Source organism: Balaenoptera borealis, assembly GCF_965194805.1.
Source record: "Balaenoptera borealis genome assembly, chromosome: X".
In the NCBI taxonomy this organism is placed as follows: Eukaryota; Metazoa; Chordata; class Mammalia; order Artiodactyla; family Balaenopteridae; genus Balaenoptera; species Balaenoptera borealis.
Window position 1 is genome coordinate 71070437 of NC_138881.1, and position 22613 is coordinate 71093049.

At 35.0% G+C, this 22613-nt stretch overlaps 1 protein-coding gene across 1 annotated transcript; it reads left to right on the forward strand.

The window, feature by feature from the left end:
- The first annotated feature begins 213 nt into the window (after positions 1–213).
- LOC309620529 (uncharacterized protein) lies at positions 214–20924 on the forward strand. The gene is made up of 2 exons (XM_082377119.1): positions 214–11921; positions 14819–20924. Exon 1 carries the CDS (start codon positions 6150–6152, stop codon positions 8649–8651), a length of 2502 nt encoding a protein of 833 aa, XP_082233245.1. The 5' UTR covers positions 214–6149; the 3' UTR covers positions 8652–11921; positions 14819–20924.
- The last annotated feature ends 1689 nt before the right edge of the window (positions 20925–22613 follow it).

The following is a 22613-nucleotide window of genomic DNA, read 5'->3' on the forward strand; positions in this document are numbered from 1 at the left end:
GGTTTTCTTTTCGTCTTGTTTATGATTTCTTTGCTGCGCAAAAGCTTTTAAGTTTCATTAGATCCCATTTCTTTATTTTTGTTTTTATTTTCATTTTTCTAAGAGATGGGTCAAAAAGGATCTTGCTGTGATTTATGTCATAGAGGGTTCTGCCTATGTTTTCCTCTAAGAGTTTTATAGTGTCTGGACTTACATTTAGGTCTTTGATGAGTTTACTTTTGTGTATGGGGTTAGGGAGTATTCTAATTTCATTCTTTTACATGTAGCTGTCCAGTTTTCCCAGCACCACTTATTGAAGAGACTGTCTTTTCTCCATTGTATATTCTTGCCTCCTTTATCAAACATAAGGTGACCATATGTGCGTGGGTTTATCTCCAGGCTTTCTATGCTGTTCCATTGATATATGTTTCTGTTTTTGTGCCAGTACCATACTGTCTTGTTTCCTGTAGCTTTGGAGTATAGTCTGAAGTCAGGGAGCCTGATTCCTCCAGCTCTGTTTTTCTTTCTCAAGATTGTTCTGGCTATTCAGGGTCTTTTGTGTTTCCATACAAATTGTGAAAATTTTTGTTCTAGTTCTGCGAAAAATGCCATTGGTAGTTTGATAGGGATTGCATTGAATCTGTAGATTGCTTTGGGTAGTAGAGTCATTTTCACAATATTGATTCTTCCAATCCAAGAACGTGGTATACCTTTCCATCTGCTTGTATCATTTTTAATTACTTCATCAGTGTCTTATAGTTTTCTGCCTACAGGTCTTTTGTCTCCTTAGGTAGGTTTATTCCTAGGTATTTTATTCTTTTTGTTACAATGGTAAATGGGAGTGTTCCCTTAATTTCTCTTTCAGATATGTCATCATTAGTGTATAGGAATAAAAGAGATTTCTGTGCATTAATTGTTTCTTCTGCTACATTACCAAATTCATTGATTAGCTCCAGTAATTTTCTGGTAGCATTGTTAGGATTGTCTGTGTATAGTATCATGTCGTCTGCAAACAGTGACAGTTTTGCTTCTTCTTTTCTGATTTGGATTCCTGTTATCTCTTTTTTGTCTCTGATTGCTGTGGCTAAAACTTCCAAAACTATTTTGAATAATAGTGGTGAGAGTGGGCAACCTTGTCCTGTTCCTGATCTTAGAAGAAATGGTTTCAATTTTTCACCATTGAGAATGATGTTGGCTGTGGCTTTGTCATATATGGCTTTTATTATGTGGCGGTAAGTTCCCTCTATGCCTACTTTCTGGAGAGTTTTTATCATAAATAGATGTTGAATTTTGTTGAAAGCTTTTCTGCATTTATTGAGATTATCATATGATTTTTATCCTTCAATTTGTTAGTATGGTGTATCACATTGATTGAGTTGAGTATATTGAAGAATCCTTGAATTCCTGGGAGGAAACCCACTTGATCATGGTGTATGATCCTTTTAATGAGCTGTTGGATTCTGTTGCTAGAATTTTGTTGAGGATTTTTGCATCTATGTTCATCAGTGATATTGGCCTGTAGTTTCCTTTTTTGTGACATCTTTGTCTGGTTTTGGTATCAGGGTGATGGTGGCCTCATAGAATAAGTTTGGGAGTGTTCCTCCCTCTGTTATATTTTGGAAGAGTTTGAGAAGGATTAGTGTTAGCTCTTCTGTAAATGTTTTATAGAATTCGCCTGTGAAGCCATCTGGTCCTGGGCTTTTATCTGTTGGAAGATTTTTAATCACAGTTTCAATTTCAGTGCTTGTGTTTGGTCTGTTTATATTTTCTATTTCTTCCTAGTTCAGTCTTGGAAGGTTGTGCTTTTCTAAGAATTTGTCCATTTCTTCCAGGTTGTCCATTTTATTGATGTATAGTTGCTTGTAGTAATCTGTCATGATCCTTTGTATTTCTGCAGTGTCAGTTTTTACTTCTCTTTTTCATTTCTAATTCTATTTATTTGAGTCTTCTCCCTTTTTTTCTTGATACGTCTGTCTAGTGGTTTATCAATTTTGTCTATCATCTCTCAAAGAACCAGCATTTAGTTTTATTTATCTTTGTTATCATTTCCTCCATTTATTTTTCATTTATTTCTGATCTGATCTATATGATTTCTTTCCTTCTGATAACTTTGGGCTTTTTTGTTCTTCTTTCTCTAATTGCTTTAGGTGTAAGTTTAGGTTGTTTATTTGAGATTTTTTTTTTGTTTCTTGAGATAGGATTGTACTACTATTATCTTCCCTCTTAGAACTGCCTTTGCTGCATCCCTTACGTTTTGGGTCTTCATGTTTTCATTGTCATTTTTTTCTACGTATTTTTTGATTTCCTCTTTCATTTCTTCAGTGATCTCTTGGTTATTTAGTAGTGTGTTGTTTAGCCTCCGTGTGTTTGTATATTTTACAGTTTTTTTCCTGTAATTGATATGTAGTCTCATAGCATTCTGGTTGTAAAAGATATTTGATATGATTTCGGTTTTCTTAAATTTACCAAGGCTTGATTTGTGACCCAAGATATGATCTATTCTGGGGAACGTTCCATGAGCACTTGAGAAGAAATTGTATTCTGATGTTTTTGGATGGAATGATCTTTAAATATCAATTAAGTCCATCTCGTTTAAAATGTTATTTAAAGCTTGTGTTTCCTTATTTATTTTCATTTTGATTGATGTCTCCATTGGTGAAAGTGAGGAGTTAAAATTCTCTACTATGATTGTGTTACTGTTGTTTTCCCATTTTATGGTTGTTAGTATTTGCCTTATGTATTGAAGGGCTTCTATGTTCGGTGCATAAATGTTTACAATTGTTATATCTTCTTCTTTGATTGATCCCTTGATAATTGTGTAGTGCCCTTCTTTGTCTCTTGTAATAGTCTTTTTTTTAAAGTCTATTTTGTCTGATATGAGAATTGCTACTCCAGCTTTTTGATTTCCATTTGCATGTAATATCTTTTTCCATCTCCTCACTTTCACTCTGTATGTGTCCCTAGTTCTGAAGTGGGTCTCTTGTAGACAGCACATATTAGGGTCTTGTTTTTGCATCCATTCACCAGTCTGTGTCTTTTGGTTCGAGCATTTAATCCATTTACATTTAAGGTAATTGTTGAAATGTATGCTCCTATTACCTTTTTCTTAATTGTTTTGTGTTTGTTATTGTAGGTCTTTTCCTTCTCTTGTGTTTCCTGCCTAGAGAAGTTCCTTTAGCATTTGTTGTAAAGCTGGTTTGGTGGTGCTGAATTCTCTTAGCTTTTGCTTGTCTGTAAAGGTTTTAATTTCTCCATCGAATCTGAATGAGATCCTTGCTGGGTAGAGTAATCTTGGTTTTAGTTTTTTCCCTTTTATCACTTTAAATATGTCCAGATACTCCCTTCTGGCTTGCAGAGTTTCTAATGAATGATCAGCTGTTAACCTTATGGTGCTTCCCTTGTATGTTATTTGTTGCTTTTCCCTGCTGCTTTCAATATTTTTTCTTTGTATTTAATTTTTGATAGTTTCATTAATATGTGTCTTAGTGTGTTTCTCCTTGGATTTATCCTGTATGGGACTCTCTGTGCTTCCTGGACTTGATTGATTATTTCCTTCCCCATATTAGGGTAATTTTCAACTATAATCTCTTCAAATATTTTCTCAGTCCCTTTCTTTTTCTCTTCTTCTTCTGGGACCCATATAATTCGAATGTTGGTGCGTTTTATGTTGTCCCAGAGGTCTCTGAGACTGTCCTCAATTCTTTTCATTCTTTTTTCTTTATTCTGATTTTTGGTAGTTATTTCCACTATTTTATCTTCTGGGTCGCTTATCCATTCTTTTGCCTCAGTTATTCTGTTATTGATTCATTCTAGAGAATTTTTAATTTCAGTTATTGTGTTGTTCATCATTGTTTGTTTTCTCTTATTTCTTCTAGGTCCTTGTTGAATGTTTCTCATATTTTCTCCATTCTTTTTCCAAGATTTTGGATCATCTTTACTATCATTACTCTGAATTCTTTTTCAGATAGACTGCCTATTTCCTTTTCATTTGTTTCGTCTGTTGGGTTTTTTTCTTGCTGCTTCATCTTCTGCATATTTCTCTGTCTTCTCATTATGCTTAACTTACTGTTTTTGGGGTCTACTTTTTGCAGCCTGCAGGTTCATAGTTCCCGTTGTTATTGGTGTCTGCCCCTAATGGGTAACGTTGGTTCAGTGGCTTGTGTAGGCTTCCTGGTGGAGGGGACTGGTGATTGTGTTCTGGTGGATGAGGCTGGATCTTGTCTTTCTGGTGGGCAGGACCGAGTCCGGTGGTGTTTTTTGGGGTGTCTGTGAACTTATTATGATTTCAGACAGCCTCTCTGCTAATGGGTAAGGTTGTGTTCCTGTCTTGCTAGTTGTTTGTCATGTGGTGTCCAGCACTGTAGCTTGCTGGTCATTTAGTGGAGCTGGGTCTTAGCATTGAGATGGAGATCTCTGGAAGAGCTCTCACCAATTGATATTACATGGAGCTGGGAGGTCTCTGTTCATCCAGTGTCCTGAACTTGGCTCTCCCACCTCTGATCCTCAGGCCTGACATCCTGCCGGAGCACCAAGACCCTTTTGGGAAGTCTGAGGTCTTCTGCCAGCGTTCAGTAGGTGTTCTGTAGGAGTTGTTCCACTTGTAGATGTATTTTTGATACATTTGTGGGGAGGAAGGTGATCTCCACGTCTTACTGCTCTGCCATCTTGCTATATCTTTTTTTGTTTTTGTCAGGCTATAAGCCTTTGCCACTAATTTGTATGAATGAATAAAATCTATAGTACATGTTATTGAAGGCCAGAGCCACTAAAGATACTAGTTACTACTGGCTTTCAATATTTGCTGGCACATGGCTTTGGATAGAAAATTTATAGTTTTGCTTCTAGTATTTAGTATTAAGCATGGAAATAGAGACCTCTATGTCCACATTATTTTACATTATGCAAGCATCATTGAATGCTATTGTGGAACATAATGAATACATGTTTTTATAAGATATGAGCTCCTTTTCTTAGAAATAAATCAATGAGGGCTATACATTTTAAGTGTTTCATAGTAGGCCAAGTCATATATATGATACCCATTGAATACTTTTCAGAATAGACCTACTTAGAGCTGTCTCTTTTATAAATGCCTAAAGATTATGCATGTACAATTCAAAATTTATCTTAAGGATTCTAGATGGCCTTAATGGAAACTGGATGAGAAGACAAAGCTCCTTTTGCATAAAAATTAACTATCGATTTCTAAATGGAAACTACTACCCAGCCTTCTTAGACTCTTTGCCACGTATGATGCTGTGTTTAATGCCAAAACATGGGAGAAATGTTTTAGGACCTAAGGGAATTGTCGAGAGAGGTCTTCTGTTTTGAAAATGAAATCATGTTGATTTTTTATTTTATTTCTGCCTATTTACCTGGAAAACAAAGTTATTCCATAATAATATTAATGAACTTTTAGTTCAATTTTAAACCTAAGATACAGGTAAATGTCTAAATTTCCAGAATCATGTGCCAGTGAGTTCTTGATAGCAACATAAAATTGATCCTTGATAATACATTTAATATCAAGAAAATTTGCCATTTTGACCTATGAAGCCCAAGGAAAATTTTATCTCTAAACATGGAGATTGTATAAATTATAGGGATTATATTTCAGGAAAGAATAAATTACCAGTATTTCTAAAAGCAAAATGAAAAAAAAAAATACAGATCTATAGTAATCAATCTGTGAAAGGCAAGTTTTATTTTGGCCACATGATGCCAGTGAATTCCTGTTTAATGAGTTATCATCAAAAATTTAGCTCTCTGAGTCTGAGGAGTATAAAAATCTGAGATAAATGGCCATGTTTCATTTTTTATGTCTTAATAAGCTCAAGATGACACCTATTTGAGCAGAAAATATAGGATCATGGCTTCCTTTGAAATACCCAATAGTAATAACCTATGGAAGGAAATGGCATTTTTTCTTTTGTGTGTGTAATTTGTGTTGTGTTTGTAAAAGTCAAGTTTTACGTCTTTCTCATTATTCTTGCTCATATTTCACTCTTCTCTCTCTAGTAGTGTCCAGAATTCAACTTGTGAGATACCTGAGTGATGACAAGATTGTGAGATTCAAAGAGGTATCTCCAACTCTCAGTGACAAGCAAGACTCACAGCAAAAGTTAAAGGAAAAGCATAGCCCCAACATTTTTCCAGATCCAAACACTTTCATGGATAACAAGCATCACAGAAATGCCAGCCACAAAATTTCTGTGTGTAAGAGTCATTATACAAACTATAAATACCAACAGGGGTTTCAGAGTTCTGGGTCTCAAATGAATCTTATTCATCTCCTAAGTGCTGAGGATTACACCTCTCAAGTTTTAGCACCTATCTGCCACTCCGCATCCGTGAGCCCTTGGTGTGCTGTACCCCCTAAGACTCAAAGAAACAACACATACACTTTGGACACTGGAGCTCAAGTATGTTCCAAATGTTTTGTAGAAATCAATAATTCTTCTTTTCGTAAGTGTCTTGTGAATTCTGATGATGATTCAGAACCCGACTGTCCTTTACATCTCCAAATTCCCTTGGATTCTAAATATTCTCTGAGCCCCAAATCTATTAGACACCACAAGGCTTCTCGGAACAGCCCTTTAGCTCAATCCTTGGATCCTAAGCATCCTTTGGGCGTCCACTGCCCTCTACACTGGGAGGATTCTAAATATTCCTTGGGTTCAACTTCTTACTTACACTGTGAAAGTTGCTCAGCTTTCCAAAATCTCATAGGCTCTACTGTTACTCATACCTTTCCCATGAATCCTCAAAATAACATCAGCCACCATAGTACCCCTGGCCCAGACAATGTCATCAACACCGGCAGCATTGCTGGTCTTGAAAGCAAGGGCAAGTTTAAACTTACTGCCAAATTTGAAAATGAGGTCAATCCTGACAATGAGACTAAACTTGTCAGTACTGGCAATCTCAAAGATAAGGCCAATGCCAAAGGCAAGCCTCTTCTCAAAGATGAGACAGACTCTGAAGATGAGAAAGATCCTGAAGATGAAACAGACCCTGAAGATGAAAACAACACCAAAGATAAGAAAGATCCCAAAGATAAGTCTGACCCTGATGACACTGATCCAAAAGATAACAATGCTGAAAATGATGCAGACACAAGGGATGGGTCTGATCCCACTGGTGATGCTGACCCTACAAGTGGAGCTGATTCTAACAGTGATGGTAACTCTAACAATGGAACTGACTCCAGCAGTGAATCTGACTCTAACATTGATAATGCTACTAACAATGATGCTAACTCCAAATATAACACTGATTATGAGGAGGAGAAGCACACAAACAATTCAGAAAGTTTCTCTGGCTTAGACATTGATGATCAGGTCTGTACTGCTGACTCCAACAGTGGCACTAATCCCAACTACACCTCTAGTCTCCAAGATGGATCTGGCCTGGACTACACTTCTGGTTCCAGCAATGGTGATGGCCTCAGCACTGGTTCAAGCAGTAACATTGGCCTCAACAATGGACCTGGCCCCAACAACAATGGACCTGGCCCCAACGTCAATGGATCTGACCTCCAAAACAATGGCCCTGGACCCCAAAATATCAGACCAGGTCCCTTCAGCCCTGGACCCGGCAACAATGGCTCTGGCCCCGACATCACAGGCCTTGGCCCTAACAATAGCCCTGTCCCAAACAACAATAACCCTGGCCCCAACAATAATAGCCCTGGCTCCAATAATAATAACCCTGGCCTTGAAAAAAACCCTGATTCTAACTATAATGCCAGGCTTAGTAATGCTACTAGTCACAATAGTGCTTTCAGTCCTAACAAGGATGCTGACTCCATCTATGAAACAAAACCCATCAGTGCTGCTGGCCACAACTATGCAGCTATTTTGAACTGTGACTCAAACCTTGGATGTGTCCCAGGATTTATCCATGCAGTAGGTTCTAACTTTGTAGTCAACTCCAACTATATTGCCAGAAATAGCTATGCTGCCAGTCCCAGCTCTACAGCTAGCACTGTCAATGTCACTGACACCAGCAACACCACTAGTTGTACTGCTGCTAGTAGCCCTACTTATACTCCTGGCACCAACTGTGCCTCAGACAATAACCATGACCCCAGATTTACTCATGTCATTGGCTCCAACTTTGTCATCAACACAAATTATGATGCCATAAATACTCATAATGTTCATAATTTGACTAGTACCAGCAATGCTAATAATCTCTCTGAGACTGAATTGGAAATCAGTTCCTCTATTCCTAACAGTGTTTATAGTAACTCCCCAATTTTTGTTGCTGACACCAACTATATTTCCACTCCTGAAAAGCTGACCACCTCTAAATTTTCTGATCCATCTAAGCTTGACAGAAATTATACAGTTTTTGCTGATCACAAATTTGGTGCCTGCTTCAAAGACTATACTGGCTCCATGGACTCTGCCAGCTTTAAGCATGCCACTGAATCCAAGGATGTCCTTGATGCCAGGGAATCTGGCTTTTTAAAAGATTTCTCTGAGGTTCAGAATCCCATTGGTATCAAGGATCCTGCCAGTTTAAACTTTCACTCCAATTCAAATATTTCACTCCCTAGTTTTGATATTATAGTAGAAGCTGAACCACCAGATGTTGTGAAGTTTGCCATACCATCAGGTGCCGTGAATCCATTTTTTAAGGTAAGTTTACATAAATGCAGATTTTAATTTTTCTACATTTCCTACAATTCAGAGTGTTACCTTATGGAACAGGATTAAAAAATCCTGTTTTTATTTACTTGGATATTCAAACCATGGAAGAAAGGAGACAAGGTGTCCAGTATTACTTCTACTTTGACCCTCTACCCAGCAACATGGTTTTCCATTTGAAAGATCCAGCTGCTATACAGCTGGCAAATAGCAAAATGGCCTGCACTGTGACTGGCTCATTTACCACTTTATCAAGGGTTGCATAACTCATAAATGTACCATCTAAACCTAGTAATGTTTTACCTACTTCCTCTCACCTGTACATGGCCTGGCATTGTTTCTTTCCTTATATGTGCAGAGAGAATAAAGTTAAATGAACCTTAAATACCACGGACCAAGACATTTTAAAACAACTATCTCTCGAAAATCCCATTTTTTAAAGAAGGTTGTCAGAACTAGCCATGATATTCTAATCTCCCACTTAAATAAATAAAATTTAAATTACTTTGGTGACATGATATTGGGGATCAAAGAACCCCAAACCTTTGCTACTTTTGACTTAAAACTCACTTTATCTTATTTCTCCTGAAAATAAGTAGAACTATATTTTAATGAGTCTTTATCAAATGTTTCTTCTAGCACTCTGAACTGCATACACAAAGATTGCAGTTTGATAAACTGTTTTTAGTAGCAGCAAGTAATATTGTTTTTGATGAAACTTAACCAATATGTTGTCATTGAGACATAATTAAATTGGTATGCGTTGAGTTTTAGCCCTTTTATACTTCATTAGACATGACAAACAAATACACTTAATTTGAATTGTAGTGTCTGTGTACATAAATGTGAAACTTGATATAATTGTTTTCTACTCAAATGTGTAAGTGAATCTAATTGTGTATTTAAAATAAAGCATAAATTCTTATAACCAAAATGAAAGTACAAAATTAGTATCTCCTTAACACTTTTACTTTAATAGAGGACAATTTTGTGATCTTACCAAAAGACCACACCTCCCAGGAAATAGTTGTAATTGCCTAGTATGTGTTTATAGCTTCTCTTTATGTAAATGTAAGGGTAATGTTGACCAATGATAAGTAATAAAAATAATATTGTTCAGACACAAGACTTAACATTAGAAAAAAGAGATGTTTTCCCCAGTTGTTTTTCACAAATGAACTTTTGCAGTAGTATGAAAGCATTTAAGTATGTTTTATTTTACCTTTGATGTTTAGTGAAAGGAAAACATGGTTATAGTAAGTTTTAGCTTACTAGTTAAGGAATGCAGCTAACATTTTGCAGTTAAAATCATAGTATCTAAGAGCTATGTTTCTTAAGTTGGGTTATGTAAAACATGTTATGTTGGTTTGGGGTGAAAGCTATACGTAAAGTAGGGTACTCCCCTACCCTTAGAAAAAATCAAAATTTTAAATGGAGGGTATTTGATTCCCCAAAAACATGATAATAAAAAGTAGTTCTTAGACTTTTAATAGACTATATCTTAATAGACTATCATATAAATACTATGCTCTGGGTACATACATTCCAACCTTTTGACTATGACTAGATAATGGAAATATGTGCAACCACTTTCTTTATTTTCACTGGAGATGAACAAACTTCACAATACATTCATTAATAGCTTGAGAAACTATGTATTTTGCATGCCTTCACTAACAAAGTATTTTTCTGGAAGAATGGATGATTTTCTTCCCTTAGAGCTTTGGTATTTCCACATGTTCCTGGTTTATTATATCCTTGTCCATATTTCCATCACAAACAATTATAATGGAGATAACAGAGGTGCTTTCCCCATTCAAACTATTTTAGAAGTGAGAGAAGCTCGCTTTAAAGGAATAAAATTTTTACCAACCGTAAGTGAACCAAACAACCAACTCAATATCGGAAGATATAGTCAAGCTATTCATACCATCTTCATTCATTCCTTCATTAGTCTTTTAATAATTAAATAGTGCAGAACGCTTTGAAAATATACAGACTAAGTGAAAAAAACAGTTAGTGCCCTTTAAAGTGCTTGAAGCCTACTTTTCTTAACAGGAAAGCAATTGGATGTTTGAGGGTAGAAACTATATGAAGAAAAATAAAATGGCATCTCACTGAGTTTCCAGAATGGTTAGAAACACAGTCTGGATATTTAGATCACATGTCACCAATGTGTTAAAGTAGTTGGAAATATGTGTGTGTGGATTATTATTCTGGGTTGCACTTTTCAGAAATAACCAAAGTCGTAACTCCTGAAATTATCTTTCTTTTTGTAAAGGTTACCATTGGCTTCCATGGATAGTGGTGTTAGAATTATGTTACTCAGAGCCTACAGTCATTTAATAAGTTATCTAGATGTTATTTACAATTCTGAAGAAACAATTTGATTCCATATAAAAGAGATAAAATTAATAGTCTACCTTTCTTAAAGATAAACTGTGAAAATAGCTTTGATTTATAAATAAAATTTGCTCAAGGGTTTGATTTGCTTAAGTCCTTGACAGGTCCTAATGTATTTGAGAAGAATTGCCTTAAGGTCATTCAAAGAAGTGGCTAATTTATGGTAGATTTTTTAAAGAACAAAAATTATTTAGTAGTGATGCTGAAGAAATATTTTCATATAGTACAATCTATTATAATGAGAGTTGTGTGAATATGGAGTTATATAGGCCTTCCGAGCAACAGATGCCTGAATGTATGAATCAAATGTGTTATGCTTTTTGCACCAAAGTTCTCTTAAATTAGTACCTCTAGTAATTGCTTCAAAAATTAACCAACAAAAATGCTTTTGTTTATAAGTATCTTGAGTATTTGAGGAAGTCTTGGTTCAGGAGAGGCTAAATTTGCAGTATAATATCTTCAAAAGGAAGATTGGCTGAAGTGACAAAAATTTTCCATACTTTCAATTCAAAATGGTCCACTTAGTTTATAATTTCCTTCCTATTTATATAGCCATGAGCATACATGAATAAGTTTAATTCTACTGCTTCATATTCATTGAAATAACTCTTATTTAAGCCACTCCTTTAAGCAGGTAAATATAATACCCACATACTCCAAATAATCAAACCTTGCCTAATAGCTTCTTAATTAAATATATTTACATATATTGCCTAATAGCTTCTTAATTAAATATATTTACATACAGATAAACTGTTTTTCCATTCCTAGCTTCTTAGGAATATGCTGTGTTTTGTTACAGTGGAAGACATGTTTTCTGGGGATTTTCAGTCTAAGATACAACAAAATCATCTCCTACCCAAAGATACTGGCAACTTAATCAAGGTCTGTTAATTGTTAAGTTACTTTAATGAGGCCACCTGTGCCCCAAACTTTTTCATAAAGTCACTCTTTTATATATCAATTTGATTTATATATCAATTTGATAATATTTCTTCATAAAACTAAAGTGCTTCCATGGTGTCCTATTGCTGGATTCCTTGTCAGGTACAATAGGGACCTGAAAGTGTTCAATTGTGATAGAGTGAACTGAGTTGGAATCTCCTTTTGGGATGAATTAGTAAAAGATCTCTAGCTGAATATAACAAAATAATATTGATCAAATCAACAATGTTCCTTCTGCTAACAGTGTGACCTGTTGTTCTCTGAATAATTTGGGAGAAAACTATTTCTTATCTGCTAAAGATCAAGGTCTTGGATTGAATCCAGTCTCCTCCCTTTATCTATACCATGTGTAGTTTTCTGAGCCAACCATAAACCTACAGTGACTTGGGTGAGCAATCCAAAGGAGAACCAGTTTCTTGAGCCCCAAGCTCAAAGTAAAGAGCACTTTGTTACTGCCCCATTACAGAAAATCTTTGCCAATGACCTTCTTTCTGTAGGAATTTCAAAATCATGTATTTTCCCTAAGGGCTCAAAGTTCTTTGGCCCAGACCTCTCAAATGTAGCAACAGGATCAATGATGCATCATATCTAGGCATATAGAGAAAACCAGACCAAATCAACTTGAGTCCAAATATTGGTAGAGATTAAATTGGGAGAACTTAAAGACAGTATGTCACTCAGCATCATAAATCTTAAATAATTGACTAAAGAGGCATTTTATTCTCAAAAAGAAGATTTCACTAGAACTTTAAATTCCAGAAATGTTTGCTACAATGATACAAATGTGGATACAGTGCATTTGACAACTGCAGGATCTGTGTAATCTGCCATGTTTTCCAGGTTTGAAAAAACAGAGGCAGTTGTGTCTGAATTTATTCCATCTTCTACTTAGAGAGACAAGTAATAGACAACATTTTCCAAAGTTTTAAAGTCTAAGTTTGGATGCGTTGGATGTCAAAGACAATAAATGTGAAATGATTAAACAAGCAAAGTATGAAACCTCTCATGAGTCATGTCAACCAATTCCCTTCTAAAGATACCTGGATTAAGTGGAATGTTTATAGGATAAAGACTGTTGATCCAGTGTAGTAGAGTTCCTCAATAAAATGAAGAGTGGGGATAAGAAAGCAGTGTAAGAAAGTAGTATATTGGAGGTGAAAGCAAAGGAAATAATGTTATATGGAGAAAGAGGGATATTGTGGAATAATAAACATTGATCCTAGTAATCCTTACTTTGTTTTATCACATCACTGGATCCCAATATGTTCTGGCTAGTCTAAATTCATTTGTAAAAGAAATATTTTTCTTTGTACTTTCTGACTTCCCCCTATCTCATCACACACAAACACAACTGCAGACTTTTAAAAGTTGCAAATACGAAAAATATAAGCATGCTATGTTAACAGACTCTCACTTATTCACTACTAGCTTCTCTTTTTCCCATTCTGAGGTCACTCTATCTCCCTAATCTTCTTGCTTCATTCAGAAATTAACCAAGCTATCAACTCTACTGCCTGGTTGCTGACTCTGGAAGCTTGACCTCCTAATATATCCCCTATCACCTCCTTTTTATCCTCTCACAGAAAGCCTATACAAACACACACACACACACACACACACACACACACACACACACACACCCCACAGATAACTTCCTCTGTTTTTGTGTTACTTTGGGAACCACAGCCACCTGAGTTTTTACAGTGATTTTAATAAGAAAATCATTTTTATTACAAACAACTGAATTATAAATGAATTTCTGAAATACAGCTTTTTATTTATAAGTTGGGAACAACCTATATTTGTTCACACTTGCTATTTTGGTAGTTCCTGAATAAAAATATGGCCAGTCAAGTAATAAGTGAAGTGGAAACAACAGAAGAAACCAGCACCAGCACTATTTTATTTCATCTCATAAATGCTATACCGCCAATGGACACTTGTCACAGCCAAGAAGCACATTTCATCCAACCTAACTACATATTGGTAGATAATGAGGCAAGCAAAGTTCTAGGCCCTCGAAAGACCATTTCTAAATAGCTTCAAAAGGTTCTGAATCTGAAAAAAATTGACTAAGATTTGTTAACTGGGAGAATTTTAAGCATAAGTTCAGAAAAATCCAATTCTCAATATGATTATTTTCACAGCTTTATACTACTCAAATATAGTTTATAAATAGAATATGATATGATATAACAAAAGACTGGAGAGACATCAATATTGAAATTGGAAAATACATAAAATTTAAGGTAAATCTTCAGGCAGCTATTTAATAACCAACATTTAGTAACACTAAGTATCTGAAATGCATTCTTGAGTTTTATATGTATTAGTTTATTTAATCCTCTTAACAACCCTATGAAGTTACATAATTTTCCCTATTATCCCTATTTTACAGATGAGGAAACTGAAGCATTATTTAGTGAAGTAACTTTTTATGATCACACAGCTACCACATGAAAAAGAATCAGAGCCTATAATTAAAAATTTAGAGTTAATTTTATATATTTATATTTTAATAACCTTTAATTAAAAGTATCAAGTATAGTAAATATTGTGTTAACCTAATATTAGCAGACACCTAGGTTACAAATTGAGCATTACTGTGGTTCCATATTAGTATTTTAAGAGAGAGTATTATGCCTGTGATTGTAAGGTCATCATAGTAGTTTCTTGGGCATGGGTTTGAAGTTTTCAAGGGTCATGATACCCAATATTTCCTATTAAATAACCTACTTAAAGTAGTCTAAAGATAAAAATATTTTTTTTCCTTCATTACCACTTTTAACTCCCAAGTTTTTGTGTTTGTTCATTTGTTTTTTATCCTATTGTTGCAGCTCAACCTCCAGACAGGTAGCAGAGAAAACCTTGGCCCTTGATTAATGAAACGAATACCTTGAGATGGAAAAGACAAAGGCACAGCCAAGAAGGTTTTGAGGATATGAGCAAATAACTTCAAAAATTGCAGAGTTCCATGAGCAGTGTTATTATATGTTCTTTCTCACATCCCCTTCCCATTACATTACCATGATTTATTGTCCATTGGGGCCAACAATGTTGCTTCAAAATATATTGTGACAGTTGCCCCATTCATCATTTTTGCTTCTGGCAGACTCTAGAATTAGGAAAATATCCTTTCTAGGAACCATATACAAATATTTTATATTGTTAATGACTCAAAAATGTAGTCAGATTTTTCAACCAGAAATTCTCTCCATCTTTTGTGTAAGTTTCCGTCTCCAGAAGAAGATGATCTTAACTTTTGACGAATCTTATGACAGATGCTCTTAATATTGTAATGGCCACTCTAGATTTAATACCACCCATAATAAATCAATATTTTATTGTTAAAGTTGTTTATTATTGTTACTGTTTTATGAGTGTGGTAAACAAAATTAAAATAGTTGAGACTCAGCATCGTGCAGTGTTTGCTTAACTTGCTATTTATCCCATTCAACCTTGTTAACCTAGGAAAACTGATAATATATGTCCTTTACCAAGAAGTTTTTGAGATGGATTAATTGGATGCAATGAGGTTTTCTCTGGAGCTGCCAGAAAGCAACTCAGCAAATGGTATAAAGTTTTTATAGCTCATGGCAAAAAATATAGTGAAATAACTAAAAGAAAACTGCATTTTTTTCCTCTGCAGTTAGAGACATAAGCTAGGATGCCAGATGTACTTAAAAAAACAAACACCTCTTTGTGATTAACGATTATCAGACACATTTTGAGGACTACAGGACACATAGGCAGTCGAGCCATGCTGACCTACCAAACCTTTTTATAAAATCTCCACAATTTATCACCACTCTCTCTGTATGCCTTATTTTTTATTACTTAAATCCAACCAGCTGCTCCAGCTAGATGCATCTCCTCACTTTTCCCCTACATTTTCTTGCTTGTATATACAGGCCCCATATTCTTTTTGGTACATTCCCTCAATTCAAGACCTACCTCACCCATGAAGCCTCAGACTTCTATAAACAATATCGATCCTTCCATTCCCAAGTTTCTGTTCTTAAGGTCAGCTGAGAAAGATCATAGTTCCTCAAAGATCAAAGATCATTTGGGGAACTACCCATAGTTTGCGTGAATTATAGTCCATGGCACAACTGGGGGCTGATGGGAAATGAGATTGGAAAAATAAGCGGGAACTTTGTCTGTCACAGTAGGAAATTTAGACTTCATCCCAGAGGTGATAGGTAACCCTTAAAGGATTTTAAGTATGGTGGCAATGTGATCTAATTTCACTTTAGAGAAATAATCTGATGGTGGTGTAGAGGATGGATTTAAGGAGGAGGAATAGGGAAGGGAGAATAAAGGACACCTGTGTGGTAGTCCAGACTAATTCAAAAGGGCTTGAAATAAAGCAGTAAGTAGTAAGAATGGATAAGAGAGGACACATTTGGGAGCTATTATAAAAAAACAGCTGGAATTACTGGATTATTTGATGTAAGAGGAAGTTTATTGTGAAGTTTACTATAACTTCCAGCTTTCCAATGTGGGAAGATAGTGGTGCCATTAACCAAATTGGGAAATAGAGAAGAATGAGAAGGGGGCAGGAGGTTCGGGGTGATATAAGATTGTGTCAAATTAAGATAGAGATTCATGAGTAACATTTGGGTGATGATATCCAAAATTCATCTAAGATAAGCCCTGACCTTTAATATAGCCTAGATGTAGAAGGAATAAAAAACACACAATGTTAAGAATTCCTTGTATTTACATATAAGGTTAACAGTTGCATGAATCATTATCACAATATTTAATCTTAACAATTACCATTTAAAGTCATCGTCACATGTAGTAGTAGCCTCATTGTACATAAAAATATGGAAATAAAGGCTTAAAAATCAAATATATTGTTCAAAGCTATAGATATAATAATTGGAAGAACTTGGAACTGGAACACTTGTATGGCAGTGTTGGGTTCCAGAAAGTAACCCATGGCTCAGAGAAAATGCTTGTAACAGAAATTCTATTTCTTTGATTTCCAGAGCTCTGACATGCTTCTTTATGTTAAGTTAAAAACAAAAAACCTCAAGAAGAAAGTAATAAATTATATTTTTACATAAAACAATTACTATGGGTATAATTAATCTTTACAGATTTCTGTGCTTTGTCTGAATAGTCATAAATTACCTAAAAAATAAATTTCCTTTTTTCTTCCTTTTTTTATTGTGGTGAAATACACATAACATAAAACTTACCATATTAATCATTTTAAGTGTATAGATTAGTGGCATTAAATACATTCACAACCATCGCAACCATCTACCTCCATAACCCTTTTCATCTTGTAAAACTGAAACTCTTACCCATTAAACAATAACTCCCATTCCCCTCTTCCCTAGCCCCTGACACCCACCTTCTACTTTCTGTATTTATGTTTTTGACTACCCTAAGTACCTCATATAGTGGAATGATACAGTATTTGTCTTTTTGTGACTGGCTTCTTTCACTTAGCATAATGTCCTCAAGGTTCAACCATGTTGCAGCATATGTCAGAATTTCCTCCCTTTCTAAGGCTGAATAATATTTCATTGTATGTATACACCACATTTTACTTATCCATTCATCACTTTAGTGAATAATAGTTCTATGAACATGGATCTACAAATATCTCTTTTAGATCCTGCTTTTATTTCTTTTGAGTATATACCCAGAAGCAGAATTACTTCATTATATGGTAATTTCATTTTTAATTTTTTGAGGAACTGCTATATTGTTTTCCACAGCATCTGTACCATTTTACATTACACCCAGTAGTGCACAAGGATTCCAATTTCTACACATTCTGGCCAACACTTGCTATATTCTGTTTGTTTGTTTGTTTGTTTGTTTTTGGTAGGTGCCTCCCTAATAAGTGTGAGGTATCTAATTATAGGTTTTTTTTTTTACATCTTTATTGGAGTATAATTGTTTTACAATGGTGTGTTAGTTTCTGCTTTATAACAAAGTGAATCAGTTATACATATACATATGTCCCCATATCTCTTCCCTCTTGCGTCTCCCTCCCTCCCTCTAATTGTAGTTTTGATTTGCATTTCCCTAATGATTAGTGATACTGAGCATCTTTTCATGTGCTTATTGGCCATTCTTTAATCTTCTTTGGAGAAATGTCTATTTAAGTCCATTGCCCAGTTTTGAACCAAGTTATTTGACTTTTGTTGTTGTTGTTGAATATTAGGACATCTCTACATATTCTGAATATTATTCTCTTATCAGATACATGTTTTGCAAATAGTTTCTCCCATTCTGTTGGTTTTCTTTTTGCTATGTTGCTATTGCCTTTTGATGTACTTTTTAAAAAAAAATTTCATGAGGTCCAATTTGTGTGTTTTTTTCTTTTGTTGCCTGTGCTTTTGGTGTCATATCCAAGAAATCACGGCCAAATCCAATTTTGTGAAGACTTCACCCAGTTTTTTTCTAAGAATTTTGTAGCTTTAGGTCTTACATTTAGGTCTTTGACCCATTTTGAATTAATTATTATATATGGTGTTAAGTAAGTGTCCAACTTCATTCTTTTGCATGTGGATATCTAATTTTCCCAGCACCATTGATTGAAAAGACAGTCCTTTCACCATTAAACAGTCTTGGCATCTTAGTCAAAAATTATTTGACCATGTATGTGAGAATTTATTTTTGGACTCTCTATTCTTTTCATTGGTCTATATGTCTGTCTTTATGCCAGGACAGCACTGTTTTGATTGCTGTCACTTTAGTTAGTTTTGAAATCAGGAATTGTGAGTCCTCCAGCTTTGTTCTTTTTCAAGATAATTTTAACCATCCGGGGGCCCTTGATATTCTATGTGAATTTTAGGATGGGTTTTCTATTTCTGCAAATAACATCATTGGGATTTTGTAAAAGATCGCATTGAATCTGTACATTACTTTAAGTAGTGTTGACGTCTTCAATATTCAGTCTTCTAATCCATGAGCATGGGACGTGTTTCCACTTATTAATGTCTTCTTTAATCTTTTCAGCAATGTTTTGTAGCTTTCATTGTACAAGTCTTTAACCTCCTTGGTTGAGTTGATTCCTAAGTATTTTATTCTTTTACATGCTGTTGTAAATGGAATTGGTTTCTTAAATTCCTTTTAAATTTATTCATTGTTAGTGTATAGAAATGCAACAGATTTTTGTATGTTGACTTTATATCCTGCTACTTTGTTTATTAGTTCTAACAGGTTTTATTTTAGTGTGGAATCATTAGAGTTTTCTATGTATAAGGTCATATCGTCTGCAAACTGAGATAATTTTACCTATTCATTTCCAATCTGGATGCCTTTCATTTCTTTTTCGTGTCTAATTTCCCTGTCTAGAATTTCCAGCACTGTGCTGAGTAGAAGTGATGATAGAGGACATCCTTGCTTTGTTTCTGATCTTATAAGAAAAAATTTCAGTCTTTCACCATTGAGTATGATGTTCACTGTGGGTTTTTCATACATGGCTTTTATTCTACTGAAGTAGTTTCCATATATTCCTAGTCTGTTGTGTGTTTTTATCATGAAAAGATGATAAATTTTGTCAAATGTTTTTTCAGGATCACTCGAGATGATCATGTGGTTTTTTTCTATCATTCTGTTAATGTGGTATATTATATTGATCAATTTCATATGTTGAAATATCCTCGAATTCTATAAACAAATCGTACTTGTTAATGCTGTATAATTTTTAATATGCTGCTGAATTGAGTTTCCTAGTATTTTGTGGAAGATTTTGCATCAATGTACGTAAGGGATATTTGTCTGTTGTTTTCTTTTCTTGTAGGGTTTTTTTTTCTGGTTTTGGCATTAGGGTAATGTTAGCCTCATAGAATGAGTTAGGAAATGTTCCATACACTTCAATATTTTGGAAATGTTTGAGAAGAATTGACATTAGTTTTCCTTAAAAGTTTGGTAGAATTCACAAGTGAAGCCATCAGGTCCATGGCTTTATTTTGTCACATTTTTGATTATTGATTCTACCCCCTTACTACTTATAGGTCTATTCAGATTTCCTAAGTCTTCATGATTTATTCTTTTTTTTTAACATCTTTATTGGAGCATAATGGCTTTACAATGTTTTGTTAGTTTCTGCTGTATAACAAAGTGAAGCCGCGATATGTATACATATATCATCATAACTCCTAGCTCTTGTTTCTCCCTCACACATTCCCTATCCCACCCCTCTAGGTGGTCACAAAGCACCGAGCTGATCTCCCTGTGCTGCGTGGCTGCTTCCCACTAGCTATCTATTTTACATTTGGTAGTGTATATATGTCCATGCCACTCTCTCACTTCGTCCCAGCTTATACTTCACCTTCCCTGTGTCCTCAAGTCCATTCTCTACGTCTGCATCTTTATTCCTGTCCTGCCCCTAGGTTCTTCAGAACCTTTTTATTTTCTTTTTAGATTCCATATATATGTGTTAGCATACAGTATTAGTTTTCTCCTTCTGATATACTTCACTCTGTATGACAGAATCTAGGTCCATCCACCTCACTAAAAATAACTCAATTTCGTTTCTTTTTATGGCTGAGTAATATTCCATTCTATATATGTGCCACATCTTCTTTATCTATTCATATGTTGATGGACACTTAGTTTGCTTTCATGCCCTGGCTATTGTAAATAAAAGTGCAATGAGCATTGTAGTACTTGACTCTTTTTGAACTATGGTTTTCTCAGGGTATATGCCCAGTAGTGGGATTGCTCGGTCATATGGTAGTTATATTTTTAGTTTCATAAGGAACCTCCATACTGTTCTCCATAGTGACTGTATAAATGTACATTCCCACCAACAGTGCAAGAGGGTTCCCTTTTCTCCACACCCTCTCCAGCATTTATTGTTTGTAGAATTTTGATGATGGCCATTCAGATGGGTGTGAGGTGATACCTCATTATACTTTTGACTTGCATTTCTCTAATGAGTAGTGATGTTGGGCATCCTTTCATGTGTTTGTTGGCAATCTGTATATCTTCTTTGGAGAAATGTCATTTAAGATCTTTGGCCCATTTTTGGATTGGGTTCTTTGTTTTTCTGATATTGAGCTGCATGAGCTGCTTGTATATTCTGGAGATTAATCCTTGGTCAGTAGCTTCATTTGCAAATATTTCCCCCCATTCTGAGGATTGTCTTTTCATCTCATTTATGGTTTCCTTTGCTGTGCAAAAGCTTTTAAGTTTCATTAGGTCCCATTTGTTTATTTTTGTTTTTCTTTCCATTTCTCGAGGATGTGGGTCAAAAAGGATCTTGCTGTGCTTTATGTCACAGAGTGTTCTGCCTATGTCTTCCTCTAAGAGTTTTATACTGTTTGGCCTTACATTTAGGTCTTTAATCCATTTTGAGTTTATTTTTGTGTATGGTGTTAGGGAGTGTTCTAATTTCATTCAATTACATATAGCTGTCCAGTTTTCCCAGCACCACTTACTGAAGGGGCTGTCTTTTCTCCATTGTATATTCTTGCCTCCTTTATCAAAAATAAAGTGACCTTATGTGTAAGGGTTTATATCTGGGCTTTCCATCCTGTTCCATTGATCTATATTTCTGTTTTTGTGCCAGTACCATAATATCTTGATTACTGTAGCTTTGTAGTATAGTCTGAAGTCCAGGAGCCTGATTCCCCCAGCTCTGTTATTCTTTCCCAAGATTGCTTTGGCTACTTGGGGTCTTTTGTGTTTCCATACAAATTGAGAAATTTTTTGTTCTAGTTCTGTAAAAACTGCCATTGGTAGTTTGATAGGGATTGCACTGAATCTGTAGATTGCTTTAGGTAGTATAGTCATTTTCACAATGTCGATTCTTCCAATCCAAGAACATGGTATATCTCTCCATCTTTTTCTATCATCTTTAATTTCTTTCATCAGTGTCTTATAGTTTTCTGCATACAGGTCTTTTGGCACTTTAGGTAGTTTTATTCCTAAGTATTTCATTATTTTTGTTGCAATGGTAAATGGGACTGTTTCCTTAATTTCTCTTTCAGATATTTCATCATTAGTGTATAGGAATGCCAGATATTTCTGTGCATTAACTTTGAATCCTGCTACTTAACCAAATTCATTGATTAGCTCTAGTAGTTTTCTGGTAGCATCTTTAGGATTCTCTATGTATAATATCATGTCATCTGCAAACAGTGACATCTTTACTTCTCCTTTTCCGATTTGGAATCATTTTATTTTTTTTCTTCTCTGATTTCTGTGGCTAATACTTCCAAAACTATGTTGAATAATAGTGGTGAGATTGGACAACCTTGTCTTGTTCCTGATCTTAGGGGAAATGGTATCAGGTTTTTCACCATTTTGAATGATGTTAGCTCTGGGTTTGTTATATATGGACTTTATTATGTTGAGGTAAGTTCCCTCTATGATTACATTCTGGAGGGTTTTTATCATAAATGGGTGTTGAATTTTGTCAAAAGCTTTCTCTGTATCTATTGAGATGATCATATGGTTTTTATCCTTCAAATCGTTAATATGGTTTATCACGTTGATTGATTTGTGTATATTGAAGAATGTCTGCATTCCTGGGATAAACCCCACTTGATCATGGTGTATGATCCTTTTAATGTGCTGTTGGATTCTGTTTGCTGGTATTTTGTTGAGGATTTTTGCATCTATGTTCATCAGTGATATTGGCCTGTAGTTTTC